Here is a 23,763-nt window from a genome sequence, read left to right as displayed (position 1 = left end):
ATAATTAACAATTAGTATTTCTAAATAATTTTCTTGATGGAAAATTTTTGCAAGCAACTTTCTTTCGTGTTTGTTTTGTCATGTCAAAGGTTTTGACTCTATTAAAACAATTTTTCAAAAAAGACTCTGCATAGTTTTCTTAGTGACTTTTTTGATATAATTATGCTTCAAACAAAAACAACAAATCAGCTTCATGTTGGTTATTGAAATGTTTATGACCCTCTGGGTAATTTCTCTTATCTACTTTTTACTGTTTTCAGTGATTAGTTAGCATGTTCTGCTTTAGAGAAGGTAAATGTTGTTTTTGTGACTCTATTGCTTAATTAGATAAATCCTTTATTTTTGAGATATAGCAAGCTCATAATAAAGATTTTGTTCCTTTCAGTTAAAAATGTGCAAATGTTACTCTTGCAGTTATGATATGGTTAAATGTATCAAGTATTAAAAAAATGTTATTATCAGAACTTATGTCCCTCCTAAATATGTCTTATAATAAGGTCTTTTGAGCCCACTTCATTTCAACTAATAATGGTAATTAGTGGAAGAATGATTAACTCAATATACGTATATATTAAAGATATCCATTTGATATTTGCTTTCAGCATTTGAAATAGGATATGTTCTTCTATCATTTTTCTTTAAGTGGATAGGAGGCATTATTTTGTGGAACACTTAGCATTTATTTTAAAGTAATTCTTTCAAGAAATTAAGATAGCAGCTGTTGGTGCAGCGTCTATTAATAAATATGTCTTTCTGACCTGCAGAATCATTCAGTGGAAAGTGAATAAGGACTTCAGCTTGAAGTAAAGACAGGAAAAGACCATTACATTTCAGCAATTCTGTTTTACTTGATTTTTGTTATTTGCATAAATACTATTTTCATCTCTTGTTGTATACTTTTGCCAAGATGAGTGAGGTGATTCCTGGGGGTCCAAAGCCCTTTCCAAAATGGAGCCAAAAATATCCAGAAAGAATAGTAAAGACACTGTATTGAAATTTATGTATTATAAAAATATTATATAGATCTTTTCTACCAGCTTAAAAGAAAAGAGAGAAAATATTGTCCCCTGGAGAATATGACATGTTGCATTCTGCCACAGAGAGGCAGCCTTCACCAAAAGATGGGACTTAGGGGTGTTTGGTTTTTGGAAACTAACATTTAACTCTTGATTAAAAAAAAAAATGTTTATAACAGGTTGAGAAAGTAGCGAGTATGGCAGCCTCGACACCTGGGAGTGTGTGTGATAGCATGGAGATTGGAAGACAACTTGGCTTTCAAAATTGTGACATTTTTGTTTTCCTTAAATGTATATGCACTCATTATAGAAAAGTATAGATATAAAACCAAAATTACATCCACTTTGGTATGCTAGCTAATGAATTAATCCAATAACAAAATTCCTGAATTTCTCATATAGCCCTTAATTTATTCCATCTGTTAGACCTAATTCACCTATTAGGGAAATATAATGTTCAGGTGAAAGCATAATATTCTCATTTTTTAAAAATTTTATTTTATTTTTAAACTTTACAATATTGTATTGGTTTTGCCAAATATCGAAATGAATCCACCACAGGTATACATGTGTTCCCCATCCTGAACCCTCCTCCCTCCTCCCTCCCCGCTCCCTCCCCATACCATCCATCTAGGTCGTCCCAGTGCACCAGCCCCAAGCATCTAGTATCGTGCATCGAACCTGGACTGGCGACTCGTTTCATACATGATAGTATACATGTTTCAATGTCATTCTCCCAAATCTTCCCACCCTCCCCCTCTCCCACAGAGTCCATAAGACTGTTCTATACATCAGTGTCTCTTTTGCTGTCTCGTATACAGGGTTATTGTTACCATCTTTCTAAATTCCATATATATGTGTTAGTATACTGTATTGGTGTTTTTCTTTCTGGCTTACTTCACTGTGTATAATAGGCTCCAGTTTCATCCATCTCATTAGAACTGATTCAAATGAATTCTTTTTAATGGCTGAGTTATACTCCATTATGTATATGTACCACAGCTTTCTTATCCATTCATCTGCTGATGGACATCTAGGTTGCTTCCACGTCCTGGCTATTATAAACAGTGCTGCGATGAACACTGGGGTACACGTGTCTCTTTCCCTTCTAGTTTCCTCAGTGTGTATGCCCAGCAGTGGGATTGCTGGATCATAAGGCAGTTCTATTTCCAGTTTTTTAATGAATCTCCACACTGTTCTCCATAGTGGCTGGACTAGTTTGCATTCCCACCAACAGTGTAAGAGGGTTCCCTTTTCTCCACACCCTCTCCAGCATTTATTGCTTGTAGACTTTTGGATCGCAGCCATTCTGACTGGCATGAAATGGTTCCTCATAGTGGTTTTGATTTGCATTTCTCTGATAATGAGTGATGTTGAGCATCTTTTCATGTGTTTGTTAGCCATCTGTATGTCTTCTTTGGAGAAATGTCTATTTAGTTCTTTGGTCCACTTTTTGATTGGGTCATTTCTTTTTCTGGAGTTGAGCTGTAGGAGTTGCTTGTATATTTTTGAGATTAGTTGTTTGTCAGTTGCTTCATTTGCTATTATTTTCTCCCATTCTGAAGGCTGTCTTTTCACCTTGCTTATAGTTTCCTTTGTTGTGCAGAAGCTTTTAACTTTACTTAGGTCCCATTTGTTTATTTTTGCTTTTATTTCCAATATTCTGGGAGGTGGGTCATAGAAGAGCCTGCTGTGATGTATGTCAGAGAGGGTTTTGCCTATGTTCTCCTCTAGGAGTTTTATAGTTTCTGGTCTTATGTTTAGATCTTTAATCCATTTTGAGTTTATTTTTGTGTATGGTGTTAGAAAGTGGTCTAGTTTCATTCTTTTACAAGTGGTTGACCAGTTTTCCAAGCACCACTTGTTAAAGAGATTGTCTTTAATCCATTGTATATTCTTGCCTCCTTTGTCAAAGATAAGGTGTCCATATGTGCGTGGATTAATCTCTGGGCTTTCTATTTTGTTCCATTGATCTATATTTCTGTCTTTGTGCCAGTACCATACTGTCTTGATAACTGTGGCTTTGTAATAGAGCCTGAAGTCAGGTAGGTTGATTCCTCCAGTTCCATTCTTCTTTCTCAAGATAGCTTTGGCTAATCGAGGTTTTTTGTATTTCCATACAAATTGTGAAATTATTTGTTCTAGCTCTGTGAAGAATACCTTTGGTAGCTTGATAGGGATTGCATTGAATCTATAAATTGCTTTGGGTGGTATACTCATTTTCACTATATTGATTCTTCCAATCCATGAACATGGTATATTTCTCCATCTATTAGTGTCCTCTTTGATTTCTTTCACCATTTAATTACCATGATTTTGGGGGCAAATTTGATATTTTTGGAAAATGCTAGCGACAGAAAATGAAGATTAAAAAGACTGTGAAATATTGGAAAGAGTTGTTAAAAACACTGTCCAAGTCACAGAGCAGCTATTAACTTCAGTTCAGTTCAGTTCAGTCGCTCAGTCATGTCCGACTCTTGGTGACCCCATGAATCACAGAATGCCAGGCCTCCATGTCCATCACCAACTCCCGGAGTTCACTCAGACTTACGTCCATCGAGTCAGTGATGCCATCCAGCCATCTCATCCTCTGTCGTCCCCTTCTCCTCCTGCTCCCAATCCCTCCCAGCATCAGAGTCTTTTCCAATGAGTCAACTCTTTGCATGAGGTGGCCAAAGTACTGGAGTTTCAGCTTTAGCATCATTCCTTCCAAAGAAATCCTAGGGCTGATCTCCTTCAGAATGGACTGGTTGGATCTCCTTGCAGTCCAAGGGACTCTCAAGAGTCTTCTCCAACACCACAGTTCAAAAGGATCAATTCTTCGGCACTCAGCTTTCTTCACAGTCCAACTCTCACATCCATACATGACCACAGGAAAAACCATGGCCTTGACTAGATGAACCTTTGTTGGCAAAGTAATGTCTCTGCTTTTGAATATGCTGTCTAGGTTGGTCATAACTTTCCTTCCAAGGAGTAAGCGTCTTTTAATTTCATGGCTGAAGTCACCATCTGCTAGTAACTTCATTTCCTATAAAATTTAAGTGATTTTATTTTCCTTTCCTCCTAGGGATGTTCTAAGGATTAAAAGTGGTTGAATGATTTGATTCTTATTCATTTTGTGACTTTGTAGAAGTTATTTAAGTGATCTGCACCATTTTATCCCCATTTTATAAAGAAAGAAAGTAAAACTTTAGAAAATTTACAGAATTTATGAAGCTAATATGGCTAGTGTACAGGAAACTTGAATGTTTTAGGTTTAAAGATTTAATGTGGGAAATAATAGACTAAAATAAAATAGAGATGAAATATACTTATATTTCAAAGAAGTGTATCTTCCATGATAATGAAATACGTATTATGTGTTTGGCCCCAACTTGAAATAATGTAATATACCTACAACAGAATTCATAATGTGTTGATGGATATACACTGAAAAGTGCGTCTCTTTACCGTCTTAATGGAGCCAGTCTCCTACAACTCTCTGTCCTTTCAGGCAATAAGGGTTCTAAACCTGTTCACCAACATTTATGTAATATGTCATCTAAATACCATTTTCACATTGTAAGAAAAACTATGAATTCAAAGTATCAATTTTCCATTGACAGTTGCTGACAAAGAAAGGGAAAGGAGAAAAGAATGGTTAAAATGCTTATAAGTAATGGGAGTGGACTCTAGTGGACTTATACATTGATTCTTCCTTCCTTTGTTTGGCTCAGTTTACAGAACAAGCTTTAATTGAGGCTCTGAGAATAAGGCAGGCATAGGCAGTAAGCTCATCTCACAAGCTAGTAAGATCAGATCAGATCAGATCAGTTGCTCAGTTGTGTCCGACTCCTTGCGACCCCATGAATCACAGCATGCCAGGCCTCCCTGTCCATCACCAACTCCCGGAGTTCACTCAGACTCACGTCCATCGAGTCAGTGATGCCATCCAGCCATCTCATCCTCTGTCGTCCCCTTCTCCTCCTCCTCCCAATCCCTCCCAGCATCAGAGTCTTTTCCAATGAGTCAACTCTTCGCATGAGGTGGCCAAAGTACTGGAGTTTCAGCTTTAGCATCATTCCTTCCAAAGAAATCCCAGGGCTGATCTCCTTCAGAATGGACTGGTTGGATCTCCTTGCAGTCCAAGGGACACTCAAGAGGCTTCTCCAATACCACAGTTCAAAAGCATCAATTCTTCGGCGCTCAGCCTTCTTCACAGTCCAACTCTCACATCCATACATGACCACAGGAAAAACCATAGCCTTGACTAGACGGACCTTTGTTGGCAAAGTAATCTCTCTGCTTTTCAATATGCTATCTAGGTTGGTCATAACTTTCCTTCCAAGGAGTAACCGTCTTTTAATTTCATGGCTGCAGTCACCATCTGCAGTGATTTTGGAGCCAAAAAAAATAAAGTCTGACACTGTTTCCACTGTTTCCCCATGTATTTCCCATGAAGTGATGGGACTGGATGCCATGATCTTCGTTTTCTGAATATTGAGCTTTAAGCCAACTTCTTCACTCTCTACTTTCACTTTCATCAAGAGGCTCTTTAGTTCCTCTTCACTTTCTGCCATAAGGGTGGTGTCATCTGCATAGCTGAGGTTATTGATATTTCTCCTGGAAATCTTGATTCCAGCTTGTATTTCTTCCAGTCCAGCATTTCTCATGATGTACTCTGCATATAAGTTAAATAAACAGGGTGACAATATACAGCCTTGACGTACTCCTTTTCCTATTTGGAACCAGTCTGTTGTTCCGTGTCCAGTTCTAACTGTTGCTTCCTGACCTGCATACAGATTTTTCAAGACGCAGATCAGGTGGTCTGGTATTCCCATCTCTTTCAGAATTTTCCACAGTTTATTGTGATCCACACAGTCAAAGGCTTTGGCATAGTCAATAAAGCAGAAATAGATGCTTTTCTGTAACTCTCTTGCTTTTTCTATGATCCAGAGGATGTTGGCAATTTGATCTCTGTTTCCTCTGCCTTTTTTAAAACCAGCTTGAACATCAGGAAGTTCACGGTTCACATATTGCTGAAGCCTGGCTTGGAGAATTTTGAGCTTTACTTTACTAGCATGTGAGATGAGTGCAATTGTGCAGTAGTTTGAGCATTGTTTGGCATTGCCTTTCTTTGGGATTGGAATGAAAACTGACCTTTTCCAGTCCTGTGGCCAGTGCTGAGTTTTCCAAATTTCTGGCATATTGAGTGCAGCACTTTCACAGCATCATCTTTCAGGATTTGAAATAGCTCAACTGGAATTCCATCACCTCCACTAGCTTTGTTCGTAGTGATGCTTTCTAAGGCCCACTTGACTTCACATTCCGGGATGTCTGGCTGTAGGTCAGTTATCACACCATCGTGAATATCTGGGTTGTGAAGATCTTTTTTGTACAGTTCTGTGTATTCTTGCCATCTCTTCTCAATATCTTTTGCTTCTGTTAGGTCCATACCATTTCTGTCTTTTATTGAGCTCATCTTTGCATGAAATGTTCCTTTGGTATCTCTGATTTTCTTGAAGAGATCCCTAGTCTTTCCCATTCTGTTGTTTTCCTCTATTTCTTTGCATTGATCGCTGAAGAAGGCTTTCTTATCTCTTCTTGCTATTCTTTGGAACTCTGCATTCAGATGTTTATATCTTTCCTTTTCTCCTTTGCTTTTCGCTTCTCTTTTTTTCACAGCTATTTGTAAGGCCTCCCCAGACAGCCATTTTGCTTTTTTACATTTCTTTTCTATGGGAATGGTCTTAATCCCTGTCTCCTGTACAATGTCATGAACCTCATTCCATAGTTCATCAGGCACTCTATCTATCAGATCTAGGCCCTTAAATCTATTTCTAACTTCCACTGTATAATCATAAGCGATTTGATTTAGGTCATACTTGAATGGTCTAGTGGTTTTCCCTACTTTCTTCAATTTAAGTCTGAATTTGGCAATAAGGAGTTCATGGTCTGAGCCACAGTCAGCTCCTGGTCTTGTTTTTGCTGACTGTATAGAGCTTCTCCATCTTTGGCTGCAAAGAATATAATCAATCTGATTTCGGTGTTGACCATCTGGTGATGTCCATGTATAGAGTATTCTCTTGTGTTGTTGGAAGAGGATGTTTGTTATGACCAGTGCATTTTCTTGGCAAAAGTCTATTAGTCTTTGCCCTGCTTCATTCCATATTCCAAGGCCAAATTTGCCTGTTACTCCAGGTGTTTCTTGACTTCCTACTTTTGCATTCCAGTCCCCTGTAAGGAAAAGGACATCTTTTTTGGGTGTTAGTTCTAAAAGGTCTTGTAGGTCTTCATAGAACTGTTCAACTTCATCTTCTTCAGCATTACTGGTTGGGGCATAGACTTGGATTACTGTGATATTGAATGGTTTGCCTTGGAAATGAACAGAGATCATTCTGTCGTTTTTGAGATTGCATCCAAGTACTGCATTTCGGAATCTGTTGTTGACCATGATGGCTACTTCATTTCTTCTGAGGGATTCCTGCCCGCAGTAGTAGATATAATGGTCATCTGAGTTAAATTCACCCATTCCAGTCCATTTCAGTTTGGTGATTCCTAGAATGTCGACATTCACTCTTGCCATCTCTTGTTTGATCACTTCCAATTTGCCTTGATTCATGGACCTGACATTCCAGGTTCCTATGCAATATTGCTCTTTACAGCATTGGACCTTGCTTCTGTCACCAGTCACACCCACAACTGGGTATTGTTTTTGCTGTGGCTCCATCCCTTCATTCTTTCTGGAGTTATTTCTCCACTGATCTCCAGTAGCATATTGGGCACCTACTGACCTGGGGAGTTTCTCTTTCAGTATCCTATCATTTTGCCTTTTCATACTGTTTATGGGGTTCTCAAGGCAAGAATACTGAAGTGGTTTGCCATTCCCTTCTCCAGTGGACTACATTCTGTCAGATCTCTCCACCATGACACGCCCGTCTTGGGTTGCCCCACAGGCATGGCTTAGTTTCATTGAGTTAGACAAGGCTGTGGTCCTAGTGTGATTAGATTGACTAGTTTTCTGTGAGTATGGTTTCAGTGTGTTTGCCCTCTAATGCCCTCTTGCAACACCTACCATCTTACTTGGGTTTCTCTTACCTTGGACGTGGGGTATCTCTTCATGGCTACTCCAGCAAAGCGCAACCATTGCTCCTTACCTTGGACAAGGGGTATCTCCTCACTGCCGCCCTTCCTGACCTTCAATGTGGGACAGGTCCTCTAGGCCCTCCTGCACCCGCGCAGCCACGGCTTCTAAGTAATGCTCAAAATTCTCCAAGCCAGGCTTCAGCAGTACATTAACCGTGAACTTGAACCAGATGCCCAAGCTGGTTTTAGAAAAGGCAGAGGAAACAGAGATCAAATTGCCAACATCCGCTGGATCATGGAAAAAGCAAGAGAGTTCCAGAAAAACATCTATTTCTGCTTTATTGATTATGCCAAAGCCTTTGACTGTGAGGATCAAAATAAACTGTGGAAAATTCTGAAAGAGATGGGAATACCAGACCACCTGACCTGCCTCTTGAGAAACCTATATGCAGGTCAGGAAGGAAAGTTAAAACTGGGCATGGAACAACAGACTGGTTCCAAATAGGAAAAGGAGTACGTCAAGCTGTATATTGTCACCCTGCGTATTTAAATTATATGCAGAGTACATCATGAAAAACGCTGGGTTGGAAGAAGCACAAGCTGGAATCAAGATTTCCAGGAGAAATCTCAAGAACCTCAGATATGCAGATGACACTACCCTTATGGCAGAAAATGAAGAGGAACTAAAAAGCCTCTTGATTAAGGTGAAAGAGGAGAGTGAGAAAGTTGGCTTAAAGCTCAACATTCAGAAAACTAAGATCATGGCATCTGGTCCCATTACTTCATGGGAAATAGATGGTGAAACAGTGGAAGCAGTGTCAGACTTTATTTTTCTGGGCTCCAAAATCACTGCAGATGGTGACTGCAGCCATGAAATTAAAAGACAGTTACTCCTTGGAAGGAAAGTTATGACCAACCTAGATAGCATATTGAAAAGCAGAGACATTACTTTGCCAACAAGGGTCCGTCTAGTCAAGACTATGGTTTTTCCAGTGGTCATGTATGGATGTCAGAGTTGGACTGTGAAGAAGGCTGAGCTCCAAAGAATTGATGCTTTTGAACTGTGGTGTTGGAGAAGACTCCTGAAAGTCCCTTGGACTGCAAGGAGATCCAACCAGTCCATCCTAAAGGACATCAGTCCTGGGTTTTCATTGGAAGGACTGATGCTGAAGCTGAAACTCCAATACTTTGGCCACCTCATGTGAAAAGTTGATTTATCGGAAAATACTCTGATCCTGGGAGGGATTGGGGGCAGGAGGAGAAGGGGATGATAGAGGATGAGATGGCTGGATGGCGTCACCGACTCGATGGTCATGAGTTTGGGTGAACTCCGGGTGTTGGTGATGGACAGGGAGGCCTGGCATGCTGTGATTCATGGGGCCATAAAGAGTTGGACATGACTGAGCAACTGAACTGAACTGAACTGAGGCAGTAAGAAATTCAGACATATTCTAGAGGAAATGATGTTTTCTTAGTCACCCCTCATGTCCAACTCTTTGCGACATCATGGAATGTACCCCACCAGGCTCCTCTGTCTATGGGGATTCTCCAGACTAAAATACTGGAGTGCGTTGCCATGCCCTCCTCGAGGGGATCTTCCCAACCCAGGGTTGAACCTAGGTTTCCCCATTGCAGGCAGATTCTTTACCAACTGAGCCAATTCCTTAAGGTTTATTCTTTGATCACTATTTTTTGAGATTTAGGGAAAAGTGATTTCCTCAGTGTTTAAATATATTTGAGAACAACTACATAATAAGTTGTAGTTTAAAGGTTAAACAATGAGTTTTATGAAATTACATTTTTTCATTCCACTTTCAGAGAATATGACTTATTATTTTGTCATGAATCCAAGGAAGCTATACTTTAAATAACTAACCTGGGTAATTCTGATGCCTGTGATCCATGAACTACACTTTGAGAAAGATTAGTTTAAAATGTAAGGTCCCCATATGATCTTCTTTGTTTTTTTGTCTTGATATTTCAAGCCCTAGAACAAATTCAGTCCAGAGACCAGTGGAGAACATGTCCAAGGCTAGGGAAGCACAGTAAATAGGGCTTGTGGATCATGTATTGAACACAGATGATGGAAGCCCTAACTATTTGGAAGTAAGCATTATTAATATAAACAAATCCCACTTCTATTTGTCTTGGTTATATTCATTACTGTAGTTGATGAGAAGGCTTGCAAGGAAGGAATTTTGGTATTATTTCATGAAGGTATAGGAACAGGGTTGGAAAATATTTATTAGTATTATATTCACAACAACAGAATGAACGGAGAACACTGTTATGGTGAAGAAAAATCTTATTTAGATTTAAATATATGCATAGATTTAAATTTACTGAAAATGAGCAAGAAGCTTTCTGAAATATTTAGTGGTTAGCCTAATAGTTTTTGTTTGATTTCTAATGAATATAAACAAAATATTTGTGCATGAAAGCCCCATTCTGTCATTCATTTAGTCTATAAAAATATGTTTAAGATGCAGAATGTATTCATTAAGTTGAAAATAAAAATGTTAACCATTTTTAATTGAGTTGTCATTAAATAAATTCTCTGAGCTCTTCTTTCAGAAAACTCTAAACTCTGTGAACCTAGCTTTATTGTAGCTATTTGTAGCAGACATATTCAAAGGAAACTTCAAATCCAAATGCACCTGGGGGACTTAACAATTTTTAGCAAGTTAAGAAAATGACAGTAGTCACAATAAAATGGTAAAAATTATCCAGTTAAAAATTTTTGCTTAGGACTTCCCTGGTAGTCCAGTGTTTAGGACTCCTCACTTCTAATATAGGAGGTGTGGGTCGGGGAACTAAGATCCCACATATTGCATGGAGGACAAAAATAAAGTTTTGCTTTAAATTATAGCTCATTTACTATAGCTTTCTTAAATAATTTAGTTTAATGCTAATTAAATATTTAATTATTTTAAAAAATAGAGTTGGTATTTATTTTAAGAACTCTATATAACTTGATCTATGACATGACATGTTTTACAGACATATAACATTATCCTGGTTTTTACATACAGTATTCACAGAGGTTAGTACCAGTTTTAACAGGGAAAAGCTTACTATTTTAGCCCTGAGTGTTGATATATTGATGATGACCTAAGAAGACTTAGAATATATGTAGAGACTTCTCAACTTTTTGCTTAGGTCATATTCCTGGCATTCTGAATCCAAACCTTTAAATGAACAGTGGGATATAAAGCCCAAACTCAGTTATGAAAGGAAAATTTGCTACTAATTGTTATTGTTGTTCAGTTACCCAGTTGGTTCCAACTCTTTGTGACCCCATGGACTGCAGCCTGCCAGGCCTCTCTGTCCCTCACCATCTCACAAACTTTGCCCAAGTTCATGTCCATTGCATTGGTGATGCCATCCAGCCATCTCATCCTCTGATGCCCTCGTCTCCTTCTACTCTCAATCTTTTCCAGCACCAGGGACTTTTCCAATGAGTTAGCTAGTTTCAGCTTCAGCATCAGTCCTTCCAACAAGTATTCACGGTTGATTTACCTTAAGATTGGCTGGTTTGATCTCCTTGCTGTCAGGGACTCTCAGGAGTCCTCCAGCTCCACAGTTCAAAGGCGTCGAGTTTTCAGTGCTCCAACTTCTTTATGGTCCAGCAATCACAACCGTATGTGACCACTGGGAAAACCATAACCTTAACTATACGGACCTTTTTTGGCACAGTGATGTCTCTGCTTTTCAACACACTGTCTAGGTTTGTCATAGCTTTCCTGCCAAGAAGCAAACATCTTACTTCATGGCTGCACTCAATTTAGAGCCCAAGAAGAGGATATCTGTCACTACTTCCTCTTTGTCCCCCTCAATTTGCCTTGCAGTAGGGGGTCAGATGCCATGATCTTAGTTTTTTTAATATTTACTTTTAAGCTAGCTCATTCCCTCTCTACCTTCACCCTCATCAAGAGGCTCTTTAGTTCCTCTTTGCTTTTTGTCATTAGAGTAGTATCATCTGCATATCTGAGACTGTTGATGTTTCTCCTTCCTACCTTGATTCCTGCTTGTAACTCACCCAGCCAGGCATATCTCATGATGTGCTCAGTGTATACATTAAATAAACAGGGTGACAGCAGACAGCCCTGTCGTACTCCTTTCCCAATCTTGAAACTTTACTAATAATGTATCAGACTAATTGTGAGGTATTTTATTTACCTCGAAGATAATGTCAGTTTTATTGATTAATTGATAATTTGTTCATCAATAAAAATCATCCATGTGTTACATATTTATACACTACCTACTCAAAGTTGTGTTAGGGTGAAAGCTGATCATCCTTCCTTCCAGTTGGTGCCTATAATTCATACATAAAGGGTGTTATAACTTCATTCCAAGACTGGTGAAAGTCTTTCAAACTTGTACAATGTTACTTATGTTATCAGAGAGTAAAATTATCAGTAAGATCAAAGACTTCATCTGATAGAGTTTTGGATATGCATTTTGATAAATATTACTTAGAGGTACATGGTTAAACAGACTTCATTATTTGAAGATATTCAAATTCAGTATTTGAAGATATTAGAATTGATTAAACAATTGAAGATAATAGAACTGATTAAACAATTGGTTAAAAATCGAAAAACCAAGAGAGTTCCAGAAAAACATCTACTTCTGCTTTATTGACTATTCCAAAGCCTTTAACTGTGGATCAGAACAAACTGTGGAACATTCTTCAAGAGATGGGAATACCAGACCACCTTACCTGCCTCCTGAGAAATCTGTATGCAGGTCAAGAAGCAACAGTTAGAACTGGACATGGAACAATAGACTCGTTTCCAAATCAGGAAAGGAGTACATCAAGGTTGTATATTGTCACCCTGCTTATTTAGCTTATATGCAGAGTATATCATGCCAAATGCCAGGCTGGATGAAGCTCAAGCTGGAATCAAGATTGTTGGGAGAAATATCAATAACCTCAAATATGCAGAAGGCACCACCCTTTTGGCAGAAAGCAAAGAACTAAAGAGCCTCTTGATGAAAGTGAAAGAGGAGAGTGGAAAAAGCTGGCTTGAAACTCAACATTCAGAAAACTAAGATCATGGCATCAGGTCCCATCACTTCATGGCAAATAGATGGGGAAACAATGGAAACAGTGACAGACTATTTTCTTGGGCTCCAAAATCCCTGTAGATGGTGACTGCAGCCATGAAATTAAAACACACTTGCTCCTTGGAAGACAAGCTATGACCAACCTAGATAGCATATTAAAAAGCAGGGACATTACTTTGCCAACAAAGGCCCATCTAGTCAAGGCTGTGGTTTTTCCAGTAGTCATGTATGGATGTGAGAATAAGGAAATCTGAGCACTGAAGAACTGATGTTGTTGAACTGTGGTGTTGGAGAAGACTCTTGAGAGTCCCTTGAACTGCAAGGAAATCTAACTAGTCCATCCTAAAGGAAATTAGTGCTGAATATACATTGGAAGGACTGATGCTGAAGCTGAAACTCCAGTACTTTGGCCACCTGATGTGAAGAACTGACACATTGGAAGAGACCCTAATGCTGGGAAAGATTGAAGGTGGGAAGAGAAGGGGACAACAGAGGATGAGATGGTTGGATGGTATCACTGACTCGATGGACATGAGTTTGAGCAAGCTCTGGGAATTGGTGATGGGCAAGGAAGCCTGGTGTGCTGCAGTCCATGGGTTGCAAAGAGTCGAATATGACTAAGCAACTGAACTGAATTGAACTGGTTTTTGGAAAGAGAAGTCAACAATATGATAACACATACCCAGAAATTTCAGTTAAAAGTTTACCTATCATTTGGACTCTGTTATTTTTTCTCATTACCTATACAGTGAATTTAATAGATTGTGCAGTTCTGTAGTCATAATCTGAAGTGCCATTTAAGCAAATCAAGTTTTAGAAGCAGGAGAGGAGCATTGAGAGCAGGAGAGGAGTGATTTTGACACTGATGATAATACTTTCTTGTGTACCAATCTTTTGTCTTTGCTTTTATTGCATTTGTAGAGTCAAAGAATAAAATCAGTGTGAAAAAATGTGTTCTATGATCCCTAAACTCTCTAAATGACATTTCAAAGCCATGCAGTCCATTTCAATGAACAGTTTTCTAGATGTTTTTTTTAATGTTGCTCACATATGGGATATTTACTTTCCAGTAGTTTTCTGTCACCTTCAGATGAAATAAGGACTCTAATCATAAGCAAAATTGACTACATGATTTATAAATTTTGGCTCATTATAAAGATAGCCATTTTTTAAAATACGAGGTTTTGCAACTTTATTCATAGAAGTATTTATTTTTGAGTCCACTCTTAGTGTACTTAAATAATTTTCACTTTAAATTACTCATGGTTACTGTTATCTCCCATTTTTGCTTTGTAGCATTGGTTGACATTTCAGAGAGTGTGAGTTGGCGTAGGGCTGGAAAATATGTAATTATAAGAATCACCTGCTCTTGAATTTTCCATTATATAGTAGTCATGATTCAGTCAGACTTTTCATAGGTGTTTGATTTGGAATGAGAAGTTTTTCTTCTTCTGTGACCCATGATTAAAATGTGGCCTTTTGGTAAATAAATAGAAGATAGTTTCTGCATAATCCAGATGTGAATCAGAGCTGGTGAAGCAATGTAAATCTTTGACCTGTATCATATAAGCAGTAATATACGTAATTGAAAATTTATTTTAAAATTAAGTGCAGTAAACCTTTTCTTTAATGCTCTGTAGCTCAGAGCAGTCTAAGTGCTAAAATGCAGCAAGCTGCATATTAAGGAAAGTTTTGCTTCACTTAATATTCCTCAAAGGAATTCCAGTAAAAGAAAATCTACTACAACTACATTTGAATATTTTCTTTTCTTTTAATGAGTTATAACCATGAATGTAAATAGTTATCAGCATTATGATCAATAGCATTTAGCATTATACCTTTCACATTATGGTAAAGGCGGGGGATAGACTATACTTCCTAACTGAAAGTGGAACACCTTTACAGTAGTGTTTGGATAATATCCTTACCTATTGCATTAACTTTTATAAATCTTTATGGTTTAAAATTGCAGTTTTCAATTAATTGTGGAATTGTGTACCCATTTCCTGATGGTAGTTCATGGTTTTTTTCTGGATATTGCAGCAACTGGTACATTTTCCTATGCATAGTTCAGTTTGTGTATTTCAGATTTTCTGTTAAGATACTATATTTGTATATGTACATTATTTCTCTGCACTGTAAATATAAATTGCTCTGTTTGTTTAGTTACCAAGTTGTGTCCAACTCTTTTGTGACCCCATACACTGTAGCCTGCCAGGCTCCTCTGTTATGTGGAATTTCCCAGGCGAGGATACTGGAGTGAGTTGCCATTTCCTTCTCCAGGGGATCTTCCTGACCCAGGGACTGAACCCATGTCTCTTGCAATAGCAACTGGATTCTTTACTGCTGAGAAACCAGGGAAGCCTTATAAATATAAGTTAATATCATTTCAAAGAGTTGGACACGACTAGTGACTAAGAGTTGGACACGAATGAGCGACTTCACTTTCACTTTTCACTCTCATGCATTGGAGAAGGAAATGGCAACCCACTCCAGTGTTCTTGCCTGGAGAATCCCAGGGACGGGGGAGCCTGGTGGGCTGCTGTCTCTGGGGTCGCACAGAGTCGGACACGACTGAAGTGACTTAGCAGCAGCAGCAGCAGCAGCAGCAGTGACTGAACAACATCCCACTGTCTTAGTCACTGTGGGCTGCTATAACAAAAGTACAATATATTGCATGATTAAACAAAAATTTATTTCTCATAGTTCTGGTATCTGAGAAGTTCAAGATTAAGGTGCCCAGGGTTCTGGCCAATTCTATTCCTAGTGAGGGCCCTCTTCCTAGTTTGCAGATAGACATCTTACTTTGTAAGAGAGAGAGAGAGAGTTAGTGGGCAGGAGGGAGAGAGAGAGAGAAAATAAGCTCATTATGTCTCCTCTTACAAGGACAATAATCCCATCACAAGGGCTCCCCCATAATGAACTAATTACCTCTCAAAGTCCCCATCTCCAAATACCCTCACACTGGGGATTAGGATTTCAAAATATGAATTGTAGAGGGACAGAAACATTCTGTTTGTGTTCTGTTCTGTAGCAGTCTCTCACAAGGGCTTTATAACTTTGGATATCTATCCCATTAATTGAATTGATATTAGAATGATTAATCTAGAGTCAAATGTTACATTTTATTTAAAATTTTGAAATGTCCTTTGTAAATGAAGCTAAAGCTTTAAAAATGTTTCATGTGAACCTATCAATTCTAAAATACATAAGATTCTAAAATATCAACAAGAATGTATTCTTCAAAGTAAGTTGTTTCAAATTGCATGTCTCCTAGGGAGATAGAGGCATTAATTTTGTATCCTATTAATATCTTTATATCTATTCTGCTATTTCACTATTTATGTTCATTTTCAGTATTCTGTGCTTTAAGTTTTTATTGCCTCACTCCACAGTGTCTTTTTAATGCCTTCTAATTTAGTTTCATTTGTCACCGCTCTTCTAAAGTTAGATTCTATATGCACTACTTCCCTGCTTCCCTGGTGGCTCAAATGGTAAAGAATCTGCCTGCAATTTGGGAAACCTGGGTTTGATCACTGGGTTGGGAAGATACCCTGGAAAAGGGAATGGTGGCCCACTCTAGTAATCTTGCCTGGAGAATCCCATGGACCAAGGAGCCTGGTGGGCTACAGTCCATGGGGTTGCAAAGAGTTAGACACAACTGAGTGACTAAGCACAGTACATACACTCTACTATAAACCTCCTTGTGAAATATTTGATACGTTAGACCTCCAACCCTCTTCATGCACTTCTCCAGTGGCTCAGTGGTAAGGAATCCATCTGCAATTCAGGAGACGTGTGTTTGATCCCTGGTTGAGAAGATTCCCTGGAGAAGGAAATGGGCACCTGCTCCTGTATTCTTGCCTGGGCAATTCCATGAACAGAGGAGCCTGGCAGGCTATAGTCCGTAGGGTTGAGAAAGAGTCAGACACTACTTAGTGACTAAACAACAACACTCTTCATATACGAGGCATGGCATGTTATAGACAGTAATTATTGGTTAACATGGAAATGGAGAAAAAAGTAGCCTCTTTCTATTTGTTGTCTATGATGTTGTAGTAGCTAGGTGTATTAACTAGACTGTTTCCTTCTTTGACTCTTCTGTTCCCTCTCTGTGTGCAATCTCCCAAGTTCCACTCCTCAGTTATTTAGTTTTCACTTAGAGAAACCTCGAGTATTGCCTCTATATAAGTAACTCCATTCTTTCTCTCCAGGTCAGCTTTCTCATGAGTTTCAGTTACATATCTACAATTGTCCTCTGGATATCCTGCATCTTTTCATACATAACTGGCTCAAAATCAAGCCCAAAATCTTCCTCTGCTCCTTCTTTCTGTGTTTCTTTATTACCATCACAACATTACCTTTCCCATAGCCATTATTCGTTTTTATCTCCTTCCAATCACTGTACATACTAAATGTTTATTGCATTTCTTAGAAAGTATTCTGAATTGTTATTCTTTTTCCTTACAATGTTAGTAAACTCCTTGTTAGTAACCCTGAAATAGACCTTCTACAAGCCATTTCATTCTATAAACTATTGCCAGAGTTTATTTCTTAATTATATTTTTCTTTATGAATCTCCTTTAGTCTAAAATCTTCAAGGGGTAGACTATGGAAGTGGTTTTTAAAAGCTTTTTTATAAAAAAAATTACTGAACAACTTTGGTTAAATAAAATTTTACACGGAACCCAAACAGAGCAGTGAACCTGTAGTTGTTTTGGGTGAAAATATTTAAGTGTAAGTGTTAGTTGCTCAGTCGTATTCAACCCTTTGCGATCCCATGGGCTGTAGCCTGCCAGGCTCCTCTGTCTGTGGAATTCTCCAGGCAAGAATACTGAAGTGGGTTGCCATTCCATCTTTCAAAATTTTATTTGGGCTCTACCTACACATTGTCCCCTGGGCAATTCTTTGGAATTTTTGGAACATTTTAGAATACAATTTGAAACTGTTGGCTCTAGTACAAAATCTTTATTTAGGAATTAGGCTGTTCCGTTCAGCCAATCTGTTTACTCCATACAACTGTTCCATAGTTGTAAATTTCATCTTCGTGCCTTGACTTTTATCATGGTTAGTGCTCAGTATGCTGTAAAACCACCATTCTCCTTCTTTAAATCTTATTCATATTTCCAATGCTATTCAGTCATCACCTCTTCTCTAAACATATGAATGTTGTTCAGTCACTAAGTTGTGTCTGAATCTTTGCAACCCCATAGACTGTAGCATGCTAGGCTTCTCTGTCCTTCACCATCTCTTGGAGTTTGCTCAAATTCATGTCCATTGAGTCGTTGACGCCTTCCAACCATTTCATCCTCTGTCATCCCCTTCTGCCTTCAGTCTTTCCCAACATCAAGGTATTTTCCAATGAGTATGAATGAACATATGAATGAATATTTAGGAAATAAGACTTGGGTATCACTTCTGATGATGTAGATGTATTTTGAGTGGGTATTATTTTCTTTTTTTGGAAATTACGTGTGTCTTACAATTAATTACTATGTAAGCAGAGGTCCCTGCAAGTGTATCTTGGGGATATTGTGGATTTTGTTTCAGACTACCACAACAAAGCAGATATCCTAATAAAGAGAGTCACACAATTATCTTTGGTTTTCCAGTTCATATAAAAGTATGTTTACACTATAGTGCAGTCTATTAAATATGCAATAATTTTTGTCTAAAAAATGTACATACCTTCATTTACAAATGCTTTATTGCTAAAAAAAAAAAAGACTGTACATCATCTGAGCCTTCAGCAAGGGATGCTCTTTTTGTTAGTATAGTTTCTTCCCTTGATATTGTGTGGTGGTTGCTGAAGGGCTAAGTGGTTGAGGCAGTTTCTTAGATAGTAGTGAAGTTTGCTGCATCAATTATGTCTTCCTTTCACATTTTTTTTCTATATCACACATGCTGTTTAGTAGCATTTTACATACAATAGGACATCTTTCAAAATTGGAGTCAATCCTCTCAAACCCTGCTGCTGCTTTATCAACTAACTTTATGTAATACTTTAAATCCTTTGTTGTCAAAATGTTAACAGTCTTAACAGCACCTTCACTGGGAGCAGATTCCATCTTAAGAAACCACTTTTTTAACTTATCTATAAGAAGCAACCCCTCATCCGGTTAAGGTTTACCACGAGATTGCGAAAATTTGAGTCGTATCATCAGACTTCATTTCTAATTTTAGTCCTCTTACTATTTCCGTGTCTGCAGTTTTTTCCTTTACTAAGTCTTGAATCACTCAGTCATTCAAATTCTTCCAACTAAGTCCTGTTAATGTTGATATTTTTACCACTTTCCGTAAATCATAAATGTTCTTAATGGCAAATGCAATGGTGAATCCTTTCCAGAAGGTTTTTAATTGACTTTGCCTGCTTCTCTGGTTGCTCAGATGGTAAAGAATCTGCCTGCAATGCAAGAGACCCAGGTTTGAACCCAGGTTGAGAAGATCCCCTGAAGAAGGCAATGGCTACCCACTCCAGTATTCTTGCCTGGAGAATTCCATGGACAGAGGAGCTTGGTGGGCTACAGTCCATGGGGTCGCAAAGAGTCAGACATGATGGAGTGACTACTTTCACTTTCTTTTCACATTTATCATAGGAATCACTATTGATGGCAGCTAGATCCATTTGAAATATATTTATTAAATAATAAGATTTGAAAGTCAAACTGACTCCTTGATCTATGGGCTGCAGAATGGATATTATGTTAGCAAGCATTAAAACATCATTAATCTCATAGTACAGCTTCATCAGAGTTCTCGGGTGACCAAGTACATGTCAATATTTGGTAATTTTCTGAAAGGAAACTTTTTTTTTTTTTTCTTAAGCAGTAGGTCTCAACAGTGGGCTTGAAATATTCAGCAAACCACATTGTTAACAGATGACGCATTATCCAGGCATTATATAGCATAGTTCTTAAGGGCCTTAAGGTTTTTGGAATGGTGTTCAATATAAAATCACCAAGTATATTAGCCTCTACCAAGGGAATCAGCCTGTCCTTGAAACTTTGAATATAGCCATTGACTTCTCCTCTTTAGCTATGAAAGTCCTAGATGACATCTTCTTTCAAAAGAAGGCAGTTTTTTCTACACTGAAAATCTGTTTAGTATATTACCTTCATTAATCATCATAGGTAGATCTACTGGATAACTTGCTACAGCTTCTGTATTATCACTTGCTACTTTACCTTGCAGTTTTATGTTATGGAAATAGCTTCTTTATATTTACCAGCTTCGGTTAGCTTCAGACTTCATCTGGAGCTTTCTCAGCTCTCTCAGCCTTCATGAAATTGAAGAGAATTAGGCCTGACTCTGAATTAGGCTTTGGCTTAAGGGAATGTTGATCTCTAACCAGACCACTAGAAGTTTCTCCATATCAGCATTAAAACAGCTTAGCTTTCTTATCATTTGTGTGCTCACTGGGATAACACTTTTAAATTCCTTCAAGAGTTTTTTCCTTAGGATTTATGACTTGGCTAGTGCAAGAGGCCTGGCTTTCAGTCTGTCTCAACTTTTGACATGCCTTTCTCAATAAGTTTAATCATTTCCAGTTTTTAAATTAAAGTGAGAGTCATGTGACTTGTCCTTTCACTTGAACACTATGGCAATAACCCGTGGTAGAGGTACAGATTGGCCTAATTGCATTATTATTGTGTCTCAGGAAATAGAGAGACCTGAGGAGAGGGAAAGAAATAAGGGAACAATCAGAACACATACAACATTTATCAGTTAAGTTTGCCATCTTATATGGGGATGATTTGTGGTGCCCTCAAACAATTACAATAGTAATATCAAAGGTCAGTTCAGTTCAGTTGCTCAGTCATGTCTGATTTTGTGACCACATGGACTGCAGCACACCAGGCTTCCCTGTCCATTACCAACTCCCAGAGCTTGCTCAAACTCATGTCCCTTGAGTCAGTGATGCCATCCAACCATCTCATCCTCTGTTATCCCTTCTCCTGCCTTCAGTTTTTCCTAGCATCAGGGTCTTTTCCAAGAATCAGAAGCAACAGTTAGAACTGTTGCTTCAGGTGGCCAAAGAATTGAAGCTTCAACTTCAGCATCAGTCCTTCCAATAAATATTCAGGATTGATTTCCTTTAGGATTGACTAGTTGGATCTCCTTGCAGTCCAAGGGACTCTCAAGAGTCTTTTCCAACACCACAATTCAAAAGCATCAATTCTTCAGCATTCAGCTTTCTTTATGGTCCAACTCTCACATCCATACATGACTACTGGAAAAACCATAGCTTTGACTGGACAGACCTTTGTTGGCCAAGTAATTACTCTGGTTTTTAATATGCTGTCTAGGTTGACCATAGCTTTTCTTCCAAGGAGCAAGCATCTTTTAATTTCGTGGCTGTAGTCACCATCTGCAGTGATCTTGGAGCACCCCCAAATAAAATCTCTCACGGTTCCCATTGTTTTCTCATCTATTTGCCGTGAAGTGATGGGACTGATTGCCGTGATCTTAGTTTTCTGAAAGTTGAGTTCTAAGGCAGCTTTTAAACTCTCCTCTTTCACTTTCACCAAGAGGCTCTTTAGTTCTTTACTTTCTGCCATAGGGTGGTGTCATATGCATATCTAAGGTTATTGATATTTCTCCAGGCAATCTTTATTCCAGCTTGTGCTTCATCCAGCCCGGCATTTTGCATGTTGTACTCTGCATGTAAGTTAAATAAACAGTGACAACATACAGCCTTGATGTAATCCTTTTGAAGTTTGGAACCAATCTATTGTTCCAGCTCTAGTTCTAACTATTGCTTCTTGACCTGCATACAGATTTCAAGAGGCAGGTCAGCTGGTCTGGTATTCCCATCTCTTTAAGAATGTTCCAGAGTTTGTTGTGATCCACACAGTCAAAGGCTTTGGTGTAGTCAATAAGGCAGAAGTAGATGTTTTTCTGGAACTCTCTTGCTTTTCCAGTGATCCAGTGGATGTTGGCAATTTGATCTCTGGTTCCTCTGCCTTTTCTAAATCCAGCTTGAACATCTGGAAGTTCATGGTTCATGTACTGTTGAAGCCTGGCTTGGAGAATTTTGAACATTACTTTGCTAGCGTGTGTGATGAGTGAAATTGTGCAGTAGGTTGAATGTTCTTTGGAATCACCTATCTTTGGGATTGGAATGAAACTGAACTTTTCTAGTCCTGTGGCCACTGCTGAGTTTTCCAAATTTGCTGGTGTATTTAGTGCAGCATTTTCACAGCATCATCTTTTAGGATTTGAAATAACTCAACTGGAATTGCATCACCTCCATTAGCTTTTTTCATAGAGATGCTTTGTAAGGCCCACTTGACTTCGCATTCCAGGATGTCTGGCTCTAGGTGAATGATCACACCATTGTTGTTATCTAGGTCATGAAGATCTTTTTTGTACATTTCTTCTGTATATTCTTGCCACCTCTTCTTAATATCTTCTTCTTCAGTTAGGTCCATACCATTCTGCCCTTTATTGTTCCCATCTTTGCATGAAATATTCCTTTGGTATCTCTAATATTCTTGAAGAGATCTCTATTTTTTCCCATTCTATTGCTTTCATCTATTTCTTTGCATTGAGCACTGAAGAGGACTTTCTTATCTCTCTCTGCTACTCTTTGGAACTCTGCATTCAAATGGGTATATCTTTTCTTTTCTCTTTTGTCTTTAGCTTATCAAAAGGTCACTGATTACAGATTACCAAACAGATATAATTTTAATAATGAAGAAGTTCGAAGTAGTGTGAAAATTTCAGGACCAAATGCTTTGAAATATGGTGCTGATAAATTTGCTAGAAGCAGGAATGCCACAAACCTTCAATTTGTAAAAAAAAAAAAAAAAAGATGAAAAAAACATAATATCTGAAAAATGAAGTAAAGCAAATTGCCATAAAATGAAGTATGCCTCTGTTTTATGCTTATTATATTTGAAATCCCTGAACTGAATGACTTTAAGCATTCAAAAGGATGGGTTCAAGATTGTTTGATGCCAAATTTAAATGTTAACTTCACACATCTAAGAATAATATCCATGTGACCAAAATCAATAATTTAAAATGTGTTTTATTATTTTTACATTTGTTTTCTCTTAGGACCTACAACATACAATCCTGTTTTTAAGAAATCCTGCTTCATACTCTCATTTGTTAAAGCATCAAAGCGTTTTAAAGATTCCAAAGAGATTACTCCTGGTCCAGCGACATATGAGGTTTGTCAATAATATTTCTCTTTAAATAATAACATAAGAATGAAAAAATTTCCAGAACGTCACTGGAAATGTCTTCATTAAAGTCTTTTCCATATGATCTATTCTTATTACTAACCAGAACCTTTTAGCTGATAATGACTTTGTAAAAAATATATTCTGACATTTCTTAAAGATTTAAGAATTATTTAATAACTCATATATAAATAGCCTCAACAGCATTAATGCATATATATATAATTTTATATCTCTACAACTTTAAATATTTACTTGTCTATGTACACAAATCGAAATTTCCAAATATTTGTTGAAATTAAGAGTTTATTAAAGAGCATGGAAGAAGAAAGCCCTGCAGATCTGGAAGAACAGGTTTGATCTTTTATTTTCTTTTAATAAATGCAGATGGTTTGGATTCATAATAAATAAATGTCTCA

At 38.0% G+C, this 23,763-nt stretch overlaps 1 protein-coding gene across 19 annotated transcripts in view; it reads left to right on the top strand.

Moving 5' to 3' along the window:
- The window catches only part of STPG2 (sperm tail PG-rich repeat containing 2), a 630,294-nt gene that overhangs the window by 337,152 nt on the left and 269,379 nt on the right, over positions 1-23,763 (top strand). For all 19 annotated transcript variants that reach the window (XM_086406656.1, XM_086406661.1, XM_086406654.1 and 16 more), the window contains one exon: positions 23,217-23,332. In XM_086406656.1, coding sequence (XP_086262782.1) covers positions 23,217-23,332 — 116 coding nt within the window. The remainder of the gene's footprint in view (positions 1-23,216; positions 23,333-23,763) is intronic.

Source organism: Bos grunniens, chromosome 6 (genome assembly GCF_055505025.1).
Source record: "Bos grunniens cultivar Pamir isolate PY7600 chromosome 6, Bosgru_T2T1.0, whole genome shotgun sequence".
Lineage (NCBI taxonomy): Eukaryota > Metazoa > Chordata > Mammalia > Artiodactyla > Bovidae > Bos > Bos grunniens.
The sequence above is the reverse complement of the archived record's forward strand: the minus strand, read 5'-3'. Positions and strand labels throughout refer to the sequence as shown.